This window comes from Pomacea canaliculata, linkage group LG9 (assembly GCF_003073045.1).
Source record: "Pomacea canaliculata isolate SZHN2017 linkage group LG9, ASM307304v1, whole genome shotgun sequence".
NCBI classification, from domain to species: domain Eukaryota; kingdom Metazoa; phylum Mollusca; class Gastropoda; order Architaenioglossa; family Ampullariidae; genus Pomacea; species Pomacea canaliculata.
The window spans coordinates 10,573,335-10,589,385 of record NC_037598.1 but is presented as its reverse complement, the minus strand read 5'-3'; the positions used below and the strand labels follow the sequence as shown (position 1 = coordinate 10,589,385).

The window sequence follows — 16,051 nt, the reverse complement described above, 5'->3', positions numbered from 1 at the left end:
TCTACATACAAAAAACATACCACCCTACCGCCACAGAGTTTATGAACGCTGTCTCTAGACAGACACCACCAGTATTCTGACTCCAATCTATATAGTCTTCTTGCTATGAACCTTTTGTTTTAGGAATGAGACGTAACCTCGCCCCACGCTCTATGTGACGTTCAGACTGCAAAACCTCCTCAACCGCACAGTACACGGACTACAGAGATCCACACAAGTTCCAGGAGATAACTCCGTCAAGTATCGTACGTGTCAAGGGGAATTCATATTTTCTCGAACCCACGAATCCAATATATCGCTTCGGCATCCGCAGGCCTATCTGTATGATTTTTTTCTTTCGTGATCGCACAGTCCAAGATTATTTTCTTTCTCTCTCTTCTCCACCACAAACGCCCACGACCATTTCTCTCGTACCCGTTCCACACCGTACCAGTTGATTTCCTCCAACCATAGTTACCATGGCAACAGATGACTCTTCCGGAGCCCAACGGACTTGGAACTGCCTGCGTTACAGCGATTCCAGGAAGATTTTGCCACGTTGTTTCAATCGTCCACACGTCCGGCAGGATAACGCACTCACCTGATCTATGGCAACGTGACCAACGTCCAACCATATCAGCATCGTCTTTCTGTTGTTTGCGATGACGTCCACGGCAATTGTCGTTCCTCATTCAGCAGTATCCTTGCACATTCGCTCCAGGATCACATTCCATTCCTCCTCTCTAGCATTCCCCTCTCCATCCCCGCTCTGTCCGCAGGTAGATGCTCCTGTCCTGTTACACCCTCTGTTTCGTAAGGCGTCACCACGGGATTGGCTTCTGGTACGAGAGGCGAGTCCTGCTCCGACAGCCGGGCCAACACTTGTCGTCAAGACCGATCTCTGCTTTTTCCTGGCAACAGGTAGGACGGGAAATAAACAGCGAATGTGATGTTGGAGTGAATGTTTAAGTATGTTGCTTAAACTTTATGACTACAGAGAACAATTCTATGGTCTAGTATAGCACACATGCACGCGACGCACACACACACACTCGAGATACAAGCACTGTGCCTGAACACTCATGAAACCAAAGATCTTACAAACCTAAAGACTTCGTTATTTACAGATGCACGCAAGTAAAGATAAACTGTCGCCGCTATCGCAATACCAGCAGCACAAGGAGCATAGTACAGGATGTCTGATTCTTCTTGCTGCAGCTTTCTGCCGATCTCCTGGCTGGCGAATCACACTTTTACAAATTCATCCTTACTTTCCATCTTTTTATCACAAGCATTTATTGTCTTCCATACATTTCAAATCTCCGTATTTAACCCTTACCCTCCTAAACTAATAATACTGGGAATTTGTATGGTATATTAGTGTGGGTCCTACCCGGCGGCCATTGTTTCAAATCCTCAAAAAAAAAAAAAAAAAAAAAAAAAAAAAAAATAACAATTAGAGACAAGAGCAAGTGGCCAAAAACCACAAGAATAAAAACAATAACCTTGTACCTGGAAACTCGGATATTCCAAAAGAAATTCCCTGCCTCCCTGTCCGAGTACCTGCGACTGGACTGCGCTGGACACTCTGTAGTTCCTCCAGCATGGCTGAGACCAACCCGATGTACCTCTATATTGTCAGTAACTGTCTGCCTAAAGTTTCTCACTCTCCAACAGTTGGAAAGACTATGCGTTAGCGTCACAAAAACCGTCGTGTCACAAGATACACACTACTGAAAAAAATCTCACTGTACATTCATTCGTATCCAATCATGTCAAATACTGTAACACGAAAAATAAAGACCACTAGTACTGAAGCCAATAAACAAGGTGGCCGTGAGATAAAGACACTGCAGGGTGAAAATGGCAAAAAAAGAAGTAACCCGCCGTTGATGGAGTCCTCACATAAGTACAGCTAAAAACTGGCAATTTACTGTACAATCGTAAGTATAACATCCAGCACTCTCATTTAATCTAAATGAACCTTCTCCCTCTTTGTAGATACTCGTAATGAAAGATGGCTAGATGATAGTAATCTGTTTTCATCAAAGTATATAGAGAGCGTTGCAAATCTCCTTAGGAATGGCGCTTCATTTTACCTTATACAATTACTCCGCATCTCAATACAATCCACTATGTGTGTGTAGTCATATTATTTATTTATTTTATCCTTTTTCCAGTTAAAGTGCTGCGAGATCCCTATTATTATATACCTATCGTATTCGAATGTTCTATCAAATCAACCATGTATACTAAAATGCTCTCTGAATTGTAACAAACACTATCTACCAGTCTATTCGGACCATATACTGAAATAATCCTCATCTTCTTTCCCTATCCTCACCTTGATGGGCTTGTGAGATAACTACTGTCAGAAGCGAATGTTAAATATCGTATCGATGCTATGGGCAGTGGTGCAAAATCCCAAGTGAAATGCCGAGTTTCTACCATATTGATCTCAACTCTCGAGCATAAGTTTGCCATAACGCCACCCTAAACTATAGAATTTCGAGTTGGGGCGATGCCCCTAAGTCAAAATACAGCCAGTTGAGGATGCCGCCTGGACGTCTTTCTTGGACCCCCGATCCCGCAATCTATTCAAACCTTGTCACCCTAGTGCCACCGCCTCCAACCCCCCCGTACTCCCTATTTCCTCCATAATTTTGCATGATGAACCAAGGAGTCAAAGTGGTGACTGAACATTTCAAACTTTAACAAATACAGTCTTTTAGCATCAGTCTGTAACGTTTTAACACAAGAAAGTACAAAAGTAACAAATAATGCGGCTGACGTTTTGATGTAGATCTGTGGCCGTGCGAGCGGAGAACATAGTATCGACTCGCGACTTGTTACTCAACAACATTTACACTCGATTAAAAATCATTTTGCTCCCTTTTTCAACATCAAGTCCTCCAAAGTTTGAGACCATGACCTCTTATCGGCAAAAGTACCAATGTAACACTTTCAATCTCTCTTTCTGGCTGGTGTGTATGGTGTGTGTGTGCATTCGCTGTTGATATTACTGAATCAGAAACAAGCACACCACAAGGATGAGTCCTCTCTCCATTCCATCTTTTCACCAAAGACTGTGTCTTAGCTCACGGATCAACCCGAATGGTGAAGTTTGCGGATGACACCACGATGACAGGTGTCATGGTGAATAACGAGGAGTCTCCATATCGCTAAGAATTGGATCACATGGTGGCATGGTTCAGAGATAATGGTCTGCAGCTTTGGTGTTTGTCTGTATGGTTGGTATGCTGCACGTTATGATTGCAATGTATGATAATTGTGTGGGTTGTTACTGTGTTATATATGTAAGGTGTCTTAATGTCTTATGTAAGTATGTGTTGCACCTTGTATTTATTGCTTTTCAGCAGTAAGGTTTATTAAACGTCTGTTTCAGCACTGCGCGACGGATTGAACTGCTTTATGAAATGGAACTTTATAGTTACACACCATCACCATCACCATCATCATCTAGTATGGGTATAAAGGACAAGTTACCTGGCGGATCAGTAGAACCAGACGCATAAAAATCCAACTGTATGTACTGGACCTCCTCACTGAATTGACACTCCATGGAGCCTACAGACTGCGAAGACTCCATCAGACTGCACTCTGGACATGATCAGGTGTATTGAGCACATTTCATCAAGCATTTACCTGCTCGCTAATTTAAAAACAAATAAAGACCAGAAAATAAATTCTTTGACTTTTATAATCTTAAATCTTTACGCTAAAGAGTGAAAAATAATATTCATTTGCATAACACACACACACACACACACACACGTGCATACATAGATCTTACAAGATATACATGTTTACAAACACATAAAGGTCCACACGTATATAAACATAGATATAGGCAAAGAAATAGGTGTGGAGGTTTGTGTGGTCAAATTAATTCCATTAGAGTGTACCCCAGAAGGTAGCGGTTATGGACGAGCCTAAGATAACATTACAATTTGATACTTTGGTAATACATATGATTCATATGCCTCTTTGTTAAAAGACATTTTTGAAGCTTCAAAAAGATTAATTTTCACACCTACCAAGTATTAATTTAGCTGTAATTGTCTTACTAAGAATACGTTTTCTTTTTTCTGGTGAGTTTTGAGGGGTACCACTTGATGACCAGATACATGCTCCAAGACATTCAGAGATATGAAAATGACATTCTTGAAAAGTGAGATAAAACTTGTAACTATAGAAAAGACACTCTATTCATGATGATCTGCCAATTTTGATACTGTCTGAATGTATTTGAAAAAAGTACATTTTCAAATATTATGGATTACAATCAGAATTTTCATCGGAACAACATGAAAACACATTTTGTACATAGTTATTTCATATTTGATTATTTTGACACAAGATATTATTAAAAAGTATGAATATACTGTTAACATGTACACTAGCCAACCATAAAGAGTAGTAAACTGTAAACGCCTCTGCAAAATTATACCTCTTAACTTTCAAAGTCTTTTACTTCACAAACAATTCGAAAGCAAACAATTCTACAAAAAGAAAAAAAGTGCGAAAAATAATTTTTAATTGTTGGAATATCAGTTCTAAGATTTTGAAATGTATCGTTGTCAATGACTTCTAATCCACGGTGAAAATAAACAAATTAAAAGGCGAACATTTCTCTTTTGTGATTTGAAGAAATTGTTTCTTTGGAGACTGCTATAGACAAACAACTTGTTTACAAACACATACACACATATGTCCTCACTACATGCCTGTTTATCTGGTCATGTGTTTTAAGAAGACGAACGTACACATACGCACGAAGTATCTCTCTCAAAAACACACGTACACACACACACTCAACGCTCGACGAGCCCCAACAGATGACGATAAGGATGAGGATGAGGATAAGGACGAGGAGATTTGTAGGTGAATCGAATCAAAGAGGCACAAGTTTAGAGGAATGTCACTGAGAGAGACATAAAGAAGATGGCGGACGAAGACCAATAGTTTAATAGTGCAACAAGAGACGATGGCCAGTAAGTAAAGGGCTGTAACACGGCCATTTTAGTGCAACTTCCATTCTTATATATGACGTCTTTTTCTACTTCATGTGACGTGGGACAAATGACGTACACGATACGTCAGACACAAGACGCCATACATACACGAGACAATAAGAAACCCACCACGTGTGTGCACGTGACAGAGAATAAACTTCAACTTGAACCTATCCGCCTTTGTAAAGACAAAACTTGAAAGTAAAAAAGATATATTATAATAAATGAGAGAAAGGGGGTCAGCGTGCTGCTAACATAGACATGAGACAAATATAAGGGAAAATGTCTTTGCAGAAAGTTGTAAAACACCTTCTGATACCTTCCATGCCAAAATCAGTTCCTGGAGAACCTCGAACTCACGGCCTACTCTGGAATTTACAGCGATCTGTGGCGCCGCACACTTTGCCATCTAAATCCTTTCCCAGTAAACATCAACAGACACTACACCAGAAAATATCTGAATATTGCTGGGAGCGTTGCCAGTGTCAGCCATTACTTTTTCAGCTTCAGCGTTCAGTATGTACGGAAACAACTTTAGCCTCTCATTGGAGTACTTTGCTAACGGGTAGTTAATTTGAATTATGACTGACTTTGTTGTACACGACAATTATTCAAGTTTCACTCTATCTTTCTGACTATGTAGTTCTTGTTTCAAGATCTACTGTTTGTTCTCATGGCTTCTAAACTCATTTTGGTTTATCAAATAGCTTTCTGGGCGATATAATAAATAGCGAAAACATACATTTTTCAAAACATGACCAGAAAGGAAACCAGACAGATGAAAGAAAAGAATACAAACGTAGACACGGAGACAAACTGGCAGAAGTACACAAATGATTAAAGAGATAAACACAATAATAATTCGGCAAGAAGTGCCCAACAACAAAAACAAGAGAATTTGTAAAACTAAATTTTCCGTGTGATGGGACATAAACTAAATACCGGTATTTGGAAACCAAAGAGAGCACACTCCCTCCTTTGACTGAGGATTTACACGGTCTGCGCTTGACATCTGTATTTCCCGCAGCTCTGGGGCACCCGTGTAGCGTGAGGTCAGCAAACGTTTGCTGGGGCTTCCTCTCACTTTCAACATGTCTGCGAATTTGGCGTTAGGTTCACAGTTGTTTTGGTCACACGATACAGCAATCACTGGAGGAAAAAGCAATAAGAACAATTACACAGGGTGTGCGGAAAAGCACGACTTAAGGCAAACATTCCAGAATTAATTCTTTCTTGCATCACTGAAAGATTTTTATTGGGAACAAATTATACATCCAATATATATATCACGCCATAGATACTATAAGTAATGATGATGATGATGATGTAGTTTTATAGCGCGCTAGTATCCGCATCACAAAGATGCGCTCAATGCGCGGTGATCCCAGCAGCCACAAAACTGGCAGGTCAAATGAAAAACTTTCAAAAAGTTTAACAAGTGACGTCTTTCAGATGTTTTCTTGAAAGATCCAATACTATCAGACTCCTTGTCGAGAGGGGAAGCGAGTTCCACAAAAGCGGGGCTACATTGGAGAAGGATCTGAAACCCGCAGTCTTTCTTATTAGCATTTCCCTGACTGAACACTCGGTCGTTCAAGTCTGAAGTGTGCTTGCTGAACGAAGGTTCCGCTGGGGTTGGTAACAGCGAATGAGTTCTTGCAGATAGGCAGGTGCAAGGTCGTGAAGACAGCCATAAGTTAAGGTTAACAATTTGTGCTCAATTCGCTTCTCCACAGGAAGCCAATGTAGGTCACGAAGTACAGGAGTAATATGGTCAGTTGTTTTCTTTCCTGCCACTATCCTCGCAGCCGTATATTTGCACTCGCTGTAGCCTCGACACACTCGCTCTTTGAAATCCCCCCAGAGGCAGCTTGTTGGCATAAGTCTAGATGTAGAACCGATGAGGGACACAGCAACTGCATTTGCAGTCTTCTTATTAAGACTGGGTCGGAGTCGTCCAAGTGTGCGGATATGGAAATAACATGCCTTGACTACAGAACTGACATGATCAGCATAGTAAGAAGATTGTCAACATAGAGCCCAAGGTTCGCGTACGGAGCTGGAGAGAGAATTCTAGCTTGACCCACTTGGGATGGAGTCTAGAGAGACTTTACTAAGGCTAAGCTTGGAACCACATAGCATTCGCCTCTGTCTTCTCATCATTAAGCTTGAGTTTATTCCTCAGCATCCATGACTTGACCTCTAAGCAAACAATCTTCTACAGGCACAAACTGCCTCACGCACCGCCTCACTGTCAGTACTAAATGAAAAATAGAGTTCAGTGTCATCTGCAAACATCTTACGGTTCACCATTATGCTTCTCAATGAGAGGACCAAGCTGAGATGTGTAAATAGAAAATGAACCGGGCCCAAAACAGAGCCCTGCGGGACACCGCACAGCAGTGGAACTGTCCACCGAAGAAGCTTGATTGAACCATCACCCTTTGTGTGCGATCACTGAGGTAGGAATGGAACCACTGCAAGGCGGAACCACCAATGCCCACCTCCATCTGGAGACGAGTTAGTAGAGTGGAGTGATCAATGACATCCGAAGCCGCCACTCAGATCAAGGAGGACCACAAGAGTCACTTTCCCCTGCATCCGCACTGCACAGAAGATCGTTCATAAGACGCAGAAGGGCTGGTCTCACAGCTGTGCTTGGGTCTATACGCCGACTGGAATTTATCCAATAAGCTGTAGCGGTCCAGGTGGAATGTCAACTGCTGAGCAACGACACGCTCCACAAGTTTCGAAACAAAAGGCAAATTCGACACAGGTCTATAGTTTTTACACAAGCTAGGGTCCAAGTTGTGCTTCTTTAAGATAGGCTTGATCACAGCTGTTTTAAATTGTCTGGGTACAGAGTAAGTACTGTAAGTGCTAGTACCTGTCTGATGTAACATCCACTCAAACTCAGAATGTTTGTAAATTTGACCTTTGCACACACCTCTGCATTGTTTATGTAGAACTTATGAGGAGTGTCATTTATTTTATCCAAATAATTGCTAAACCAGGCACTTAAAGGATACAGTTTTATTTCTTTCAAAGCATGTGACTTGTGATTAATCAGAGGTCAAAGGCAAAGTTACCTGGAGGATCTACAGAATCAGGCTTATAATAATCCACCTGGATGAACTGGACCTCCTCGTCGAATTTGCACTCCATGGAGCCTACAGTGTCTGGAGACGCCGTCAAAATGCACGGTAGTCCTGATCACATGTACACGAGCACACAGACAAACGTGTACGCATGCACGCAGACCAAACAATTGCAATAGTTAGAGATGTTTTGAGATTTTAACAAGGATATCTTGATATTTTCAGTAATTTTTTTTATGTTGGTTAATCTTAATTAAATACATAATAAATACGTGTTTTAAAATTTTTTAAATATAGTTAGATAATCCGAAATAATATTTGTTTACACTGATGCTGTGTGACTAAAACCTCACGCATCATACCTGAGCCCTCAGAGTTTAAGAATCCATCGATGGCAAGCAAGCCATAAAAAACATAAACATAGGAGAATAGAAACAGATTCGTAAAATAAACAAGATGAATAATAATGGATGACAATGCTGTAACCAAAATAAAAAACAAATAAAAGAAATGAAGAAAATGATTAAAGATAAATGGATGATGGTGTTGCTGATAATGACATCATGTATACAACTTTTCTGTGTACGGATATTTATGGGTACGTATTAGGGAAAAACTGAAGAGATTATAGTATTTCAGTTGTTTATATATGTTTGTAAATAAACTATCTGCAATTAAGCCTCGGTCATCAGCTGTCCCCAGTGTTTATACTAATTCACTACAACAGCTCCATGCAGCGAGGAATGAAAACATTGAAGTGTGTCACGCCGGTTATGTACTAACATACACACATCTGACACAAGGTCTGGCTGTTTATCAACATATTTTTTTCAGACATAATGACTGTCTCTGGCACATGTTTCTGAGCAGATACCTATTCATGTGGCATGAAGTGAGAGAGTGTTCGGGGTTAAAAGTGGAGCAGGTAGCTACAGGTCACAGCTCTGTAAACGTGACAAACAAATATCTGTCTCTTCAAGGCTTGGTACACGATATCGTTAATCTTAAGTATAGTTATCTGAGCGGCTAACTTTAAGAAAATTTTTTTAAAACTGTGAGTCTTTTTCAGCAACAGAGTCGAGCAGCTCATGTAAGTCACAATAGAAGACATTGATGTCTCTCCAAACTACAATAATCGTCGTCGTCGTCCTCGTCATCATCATCATCTATCTCTGTTTGCTCTTAACGGAAATGCGTAAGCCTTTAAATTTCAAATCCCTGACGAAACAGCGGTGTTTGCCTGAATTAAAGCCGTCACACACACATAACCACTCGACCAATCAGCAACGCCATCAACCAATAAACACACAGAAAGCCAGCTAAACAGCAATCAATCAAGAGAAAACAGGCGGACCACACAACGAACCAAACAAACAACGAAAAGAAAAGCAACGACCAAGAAAGAAGGACCAAGGATAAAGCAAGCAATCGGAAGGAAACCAACCAAGAAAACCAAATAGTCAGCGAAAAAAACAAACAAATCAGCCATTCAACGAACGCGGCAAAAACTCAACAAACAAATAAACAAACAAAGAACAAACAACGAAAAGAACTAGCGACAACGACACGAACAAAAAAATCAATAACCAACTCACAACAAACAAAACGTACCACAAACAAATAACCAGCCCACCACCTTACCAACAAACACCTGACAGTGAAGGGATCAAACCAACAAACCAGCAAACGAACGTAACAAGGAACCAAAGAACAACCAACGAACTAGTATCTAACCAACAACAAAAAAAAAAACTACCGAACACAAGCAGGCAACGACACAACACCCACCCCCATACCAACGAAGCCCAACAACGACAACAACACCAACAAGACGACATGTACCAACGGAACTAACAACCCACGACGAACCAACTACCAGTGAACGAACCCGACCACCACCACTACCACAACAGAACCAAAAAAACCAACACGAACCACGCCTAACCAACAATTAAAATAGAAAACGACCAAACCAACCAGCAAACCAGCAAAGGAACGTACACACAAACAAGCAAATAAATAAACCAACAAACTTGCAAACAAACGTACCAAAGAACCAACCAAAGAACAAACAAACCAACTAACCAGCGAACAAACGAAACAAGGAAACAACTGTACTCGGTATTATCGACGTCGTAACTTCTTTTGTCGGCACCGGCGCGTGAGTCGCTGACACGTTTACAACACATTAAGGTCCACACGTATATAAACAAAGATATAGGCAAAGACTAGTAGCACAACACAAAACATGAAAGTGAAAGTACAGCCTCATTAAGTAAGACAGTGGAAATGCAGATACAGTTCACATCGTCACATTCACAACTAAGCTTTCACACATCCGTGATCCTAGCCTTGCTACTGATTGTGACCTTTGACTTGCACTTATTTACAATAACTTTCTGTATGTAAGTGATCTTTCATCGAGTCATTAAAAAAACGACCTCAGCGAGTGAAAAAATATCAAGGTCTTCACCTGACTCTGTCGGGGTGGACATGAAAACTTCACAGACGATAGCAACGATGAGAGGTCGAAGGAGAGACGCCATGTTTAGGTCCTTTATCATGACACTGTGTTCATGTCAACCACTGTGTTGTAGGTGGCATACTGTGCAAGCCGTTCGCCTGACCTTTAGCCTTGCATTTCTCGACAACAGGCGGCTATAAATAGATGTGACCTGTCACCCCGGTCCGCGCTCAGCCTACGACGCAGTGCTTCTCGCTCGACAACTCAAACCACGTGAACAGTCGTCTGCTGGTCTCTCAACGGTTTTGTTTGAACGCTCAGACACCGAGATTAGCCGAAAATTGTATCGAGACACTTGGCGAACTCTTTCTAAGATGGTGCTGAATGTGGAAGGTCTTTACGGAAGAAATACACAAGACACAGTGGAAGCAGGGTTGAGTTTACGAAGCAGGCGAGACTGCAGGGGTGACTGGGTGCGAATTCTATAACCAGGTCAAGGCCTGACTTGTCCTCCACCACACGTGCCTCCGCATACGACGAATTACAAATACACGTTGAAATATTACTGAAAATTATATCTGAAATGGCCACGTCCCTAGCAGAATAACACCACAACATTCCTCAAAAATAGTGAGTGCAAAAATATTGTCCTTTAGTTTCGTAGAGAGAAAATATCCACTCATATATTTAGCAGTGCAGGGTGATTGTAATGAGAAATCTTTTATGACGTGGACCATCATAATTTTTAACGACTAAAACTTGAGTCTAATTTATTTAATTTAAATGAGTGAGAACATTTCTTTTTTGTGTCTGTAAGTCTGTAGTTAACATAGACAGGGCCTCTGAAACGGAGAAACGCGTAAATGTCAGGAGAGAGTTGATAAGTATTGGACACCACGACACCTAGATGGTTTGAAAGTCAAAACAATATTAATAGATAATTGGATTTCAGCAAGATATTGATTGCGCAAATGAAGAAGACGCATACGAAAGTAAAAAGCGGGAATTGTGTGTACAAAAAGCTAAATAGTGTTTGCCCAAATGTAAAAATACTAAGAGTATGACAAATAAAAAGAAGGAGAAAGTTCCTTCATCGTTTATATTATCGCACGTGAACAGCGGTTGATGATGAGAACAACTTTTTGAAATATATGACATACAAGTATAGAATAAAAAGAAAAGGAACATATCAAGAAGCTGAAGCTGATGTGTGCAGTATTTTTGGCACCATCTGTTTTAGCCACATCATATTGTCATCGCCTCTCGTTGCACTAAGAAACATAATACAAAGTTAATTTTCATGCGATACGAGCTCTCGACACTGATGCCTCCATCCTTTTTACTACTGCTATTATTTTGATTGCTGCTGCACTCAAGACGTGTGTGAAAATGCTCCGAGAAGAGTATGTTTTTATATGGCAAATAATCTTTCTAATTTTCTGTCTACTTTATACCCAAACCATCTGTGTGATTTTGTTCTCAAATGCAATAGAAATATTGATAAAGTCACATGGTCGATAATTAGTTTTGTAGTAAGTATATATATATATATTCGTTATCACAGACTGTCTTTAGGAATTTTCTACGTGGACTCGCTGGCGTCGACTGGGAAGAACAGGATGTGGCCTCTCGTCTTTCTGCTCTTGTTTATTCAAGGTTTTGGTGTTCAAGGTAAGGGTGATTGTAATGTACATTAATAATACACAAAAACACTTACAGTACACAGAAATAAATATATTTGTCAGGAAAAAAGGGAAGATTATAAAAAGACAAAAGACTAGAAAAAGATAATTAATTAATGAAACGAAATTTTTGGTGTGTTTTATTTTACTAGGGTACGAATGGACGATTAATGTGTTTACATCGGACCAACAACATGCGGGTACAGACTCCACTATCTATATTACTCTCATTGGAACTAGCGGAACTTCAAAAGAGCTACACTTAAACAATAAAGCCAACAACTTTGAGAGAGGGAGTAAGAACACATTCGTTGTTACAACGCCCTACATTGGTGAGCTGTGCTCAGCGGTCATCCGTTCTAGCGGAAGACACAAGGCTCATGCCTGGCATCTGTACAAAGTAAAATATTATTTTTACAACGTTGTAAGCAATATACACTAATCAAAATAAGAGAAACATTGTAATTAGATCAGATACTCAACAAACATACCTGTAAATACCACAATAGCGTGTGGTAGCTGTGCCACGTTTAAGTCTTACAAACATCATAAGACTGTTTCCGTTTAAACTGAAAGAATCTAACGATACAGGTGAAGAGCATGGATAACCTCTTGGATAGCCCCCTCAACTTTGTAGAGATGAATGTCACAGTACATGATCCCTGTTCAGAATAAAATAAGTTTCGCAAATTTATTGCACAAATGCGAGAAGTCCCCCAAGCCCCCAAGAAATTTGCAGTTAAAGACGAATTTGCCTAAAACTAATGGCAACAGACAGACAATATTCCCTATGACACCTGACACACCGACTGTTATTTTACCTGGTTATGACTTTAGTAATACTACATCCATTAGGGTAAAGAAGCTTAAGTTTAATGTTTTGTATTTGCCTTTACAAGAAAATTTCTTAGTATTCATTCACAAAATGTGTATTTAATGCAATTTTGTCATGTTTGTCCTTTTTACAAATTTAAATCTCAATGATATAGAAAAGAGATTTCTCAACGTGTCTAAACACATTAAATGTCTTATTGTTCATAATTTCTGTGTGATAACACACTTGCCACTAAGCTAGTGTCTTCCAAGCTTTTGTGTTGTTCTGTTGCTCACAGATTCAGATTTATTCTCAAAACGCAAAGACGCCGTACAATTTAAGGTGCGACTGCTGGATATCATCGAATACTCAGTTACAGAGGAAACTTTACCCTGACCAATCATGTGAGAGAAATAAGTATATAGTATCTTATAAATATGTAAGAAATATATAATGGTAACACTCTTTGCCAAAAAGACAACATTTGTTGCTATGTGTGTTGCATATTTAGCATCTTGTAGAAGAGTGTAGATGTTTCTGAAACATTCAACTAGCCTGTTGCAAATTCACAACTTGACTAACACTGATTTTGTTGGATGAAAGTAATGTGATTAGGTTTAAAGCACATATTTTTTTATTTACATCAGTCTACATTTACATTTCTATACTGTCTGACAATGACTGTTATCAGGTAAAAAGAAGTAGGTGCAGACTTTGAATACGGCTGACCAACCATCATAAAGGTATTGAAAATCATTTAGAAACGCGTTTCAATTCTGTAATTCTTGCTGAAAAATTACTTATATTTGCTTACATATTTTGCATAAAATTACCTGAAGCCGAAATATACTTGTAAAATATGTCATTGCTATGCATAATATAATATTATTATATAGTATAGCATACAATATGTAGTATAGTATACAATATATAGAAATATGCAATATAGAGAATAATAATTTCATTGAGCAGATATATTCACATGAATTTTACATTGTTAGTTTGCTTATTTACGTCCATAACAAACATTGCAAAATAACTGAAGCACTTTAGAAACTTTTAGCAATTTTACTTTACAACTTTTTTTTATAAAAGGCAATACATTGCAAAAACGTTTTAGAACTTGAAGATTTCCTTTAGAAAACGTTTTAAACAATACAATCAAACCGCTTAAAGCTATTTTATTTGTTTAATTTTTTTACACTTCATTAGATAATCTTCCATTTTTGTTTTCATGTAACTTACATTGTGTGTGCAGAGGATTCTTCACAGTGAAACACCTTGCTCATTGGCTAACAGGAGTGATAAGAAATATCTTTCAATGTCTACAGTCAACTTTCAACAGTGTCAGGGCACACACCCATGCTAATGATTTTGCTTGCAGTTTACAATCTTTAGTATTTAACAGCAAAAGTAACACAAATTATGACAGTGTTTGTAGGCAATCCCATAAGAAACTGTAGCGTAGTGATAAAAGCATAATTAATATGAGTCAATAATTGTTTTCAAAATAGGTGTGTAGGTTTGAGTGGTCAAATTAATGATTCCATTAGAGTGTACTTCAGAAGGTAGCGGTCATGGACGAGCCTAAGATAACATTACAATTTGATACTTTGGTAATACATATGATGGATATGCCTCTTTGTTAAAAGACATTTTTGAAGCTTTAAAAAGATTAATTTTCACACCTACCAAGTATTAATTTAGCTGTAATTGTCTTACTAAGAATACATTTTCTTTTTTCTGGTGAATTTTGAGGGGTACCACTTTAACCAGATACATCTCCAAGACATTCAGAGATATGAAAATGAGCATTCTTGAAAAGTGAGATAAAAACTTGTACTATAGAAAGACACTCTATTCAATGATCTGCAATTTGATACTGTCTGAATGTTATTTTGAAAAAAAGTACATTTTTCAAAATATTATGGATTACAATCAGAATTTTCATCGGAACAACATGAAAACACATTTGTGCATAGTTATTTTATATTTGATTATTTTGACACAAGATATTATAAAGAAGTATAAATACTTTTTTTTTAAGGCCCTTCGCCCCTCCTGGGGCATAGGCCATCGACTACAGTCTTAACTGTTGTCGATGTTTTAGTAGCAAGGATTTGTTTTACGGGGTGGGGGTGCTGGCCCCACGCCCAACCCTCCTCCTTTTTCAGCCGGGCTTGGGACCGTCCTTGGCGGAGGGCAGCCAGCCCTGTAAACAGATGCCACGTACAGAGAAAGAACAGCATGCCCGAGACGAGAAATGAACTCAGGGCAGCCAACCTTCACTGTATTGGTGACAGGCGCGAACAGTGCTAACCGTTGCGCCACCGGGCCGCCTAAGTATAAATATACTGTTAGCATACACTAGGCAACCATAAAGAGTAGTAAACTGTAAACGCCTCTGCAAAAGTAGACCTCTTAACTTTCAAAGTCTTTTTCCTCACAAACAATTCTAAAGCAAACAATTCTACAAAAAGTAAAAGAGTGGAAAATAATTTTTAATTATTCGAATAGCGTGTTCTAAGATTTTGAACGGCATCATTGTCAATGACGGTGAAAATAAACAAATTAAAAGGCGATCATTTCTCTTCTGTGATTTGAAGAAATTGTTTCTTTGGAGACTGCTATAGACAAACAACTTGTTTACAAACACATACACACATATGTCCTCACTATATGCTTGTTTATCTGTTTCATGTGTTTTAAGAAGACGAGCGTACACATACGCACGAAGTATCTCTCATACACACACGTACACACACACACTCAACGCTCGACGAGCTCGACAGATGACAATGAGGATGAGGATGAGGATGAAGACGAGGAGATTTGCAGGTGAATCGAATCAAAGAGGCACAAGTTTAGAGGAATGTCACTGAGAGAGACATAAAGAAGATGGCAAACGAAGAACAATACTTTCATAGTGCAACAAGAGACGATGGCCATTGAGTAAAGGGCTGTAACAGAGAGTGATC

At 39.3% G+C, this 16,051-nt stretch overlaps 3 protein-coding genes across 4 annotated transcripts in view; 2 read left to right on the top strand and 1 right to left on the bottom strand.

Moving 5' to 3' along the window:
- LOC112572874 overlaps positions 1–10,807 on the bottom strand; it is a 56,364-nt gene extending 45,557 nt beyond the window's left edge. The window contains exons 1-4 of the mRNA XM_025252854.1: positions 10,587–10,807; positions 8,105–8,224; positions 5,958–6,164; positions 3,487–3,600 (exon numbers count right to left, since the gene is read on the bottom strand). Coding sequence (XP_025108639.1) covers positions 3,487–3,600; positions 5,958–6,164; positions 8,105–8,224; positions 10,587–10,677 — 532 coding nt within the window. The 5' untranslated portion in view covers positions 10,678–10,807. The remainder of the gene's footprint in view (positions 1–3,486; positions 3,601–5,957; positions 6,165–8,104; positions 8,225–10,586) is intronic.
- LOC112572869 (multiple epidermal growth factor-like domains protein 10) overlaps positions 1–16,051 on the top strand; it is a 64,297-nt gene that overhangs the window by 8,139 nt on the left and 40,107 nt on the right. The gene's annotated exons all lie outside the window — the stretch shown is intronic.
- Positions 10,952–15,147, top strand: LOC112572879 (lipoxygenase homology domain-containing protein 1-like). The gene is made up of 6 exons (XM_025252861.1): positions 10,952–11,010; positions 12,142–12,248; positions 12,412–12,659; positions 13,372–13,477; positions 13,765–13,816; positions 14,332–15,147. Exons 1-5 carry the CDS (start codon positions 10,952–10,954, stop codon positions 13,776–13,778), a joined length of 534 nt encoding a protein of 177 aa, XP_025108646.1. The 3' UTR covers positions 13,779–13,816; positions 14,332–15,147.

Coding starts and splice junctions, on each gene's coding strand:
- LOC112572879 (XM_025252861.1), top strand. CDS start 10,952: ATGGTGCTGAATGTGGAAGGTCTTTACGGAAGAAATACACAAGACACA. Junction 11,011..12,141: donor CAAGACACAGTGGAAGCAGG/GTTGAGTTTACG, acceptor TCGTTATCACAG/ACTGTCTTTAGGAATTTTCT. Junction 12,660..13,371: donor ATGCCTGGCATCTGTACAAA/GTAAAATATTAT, acceptor TGTTGCTCACAG/ATTCAGATTTATTCTCAAAA.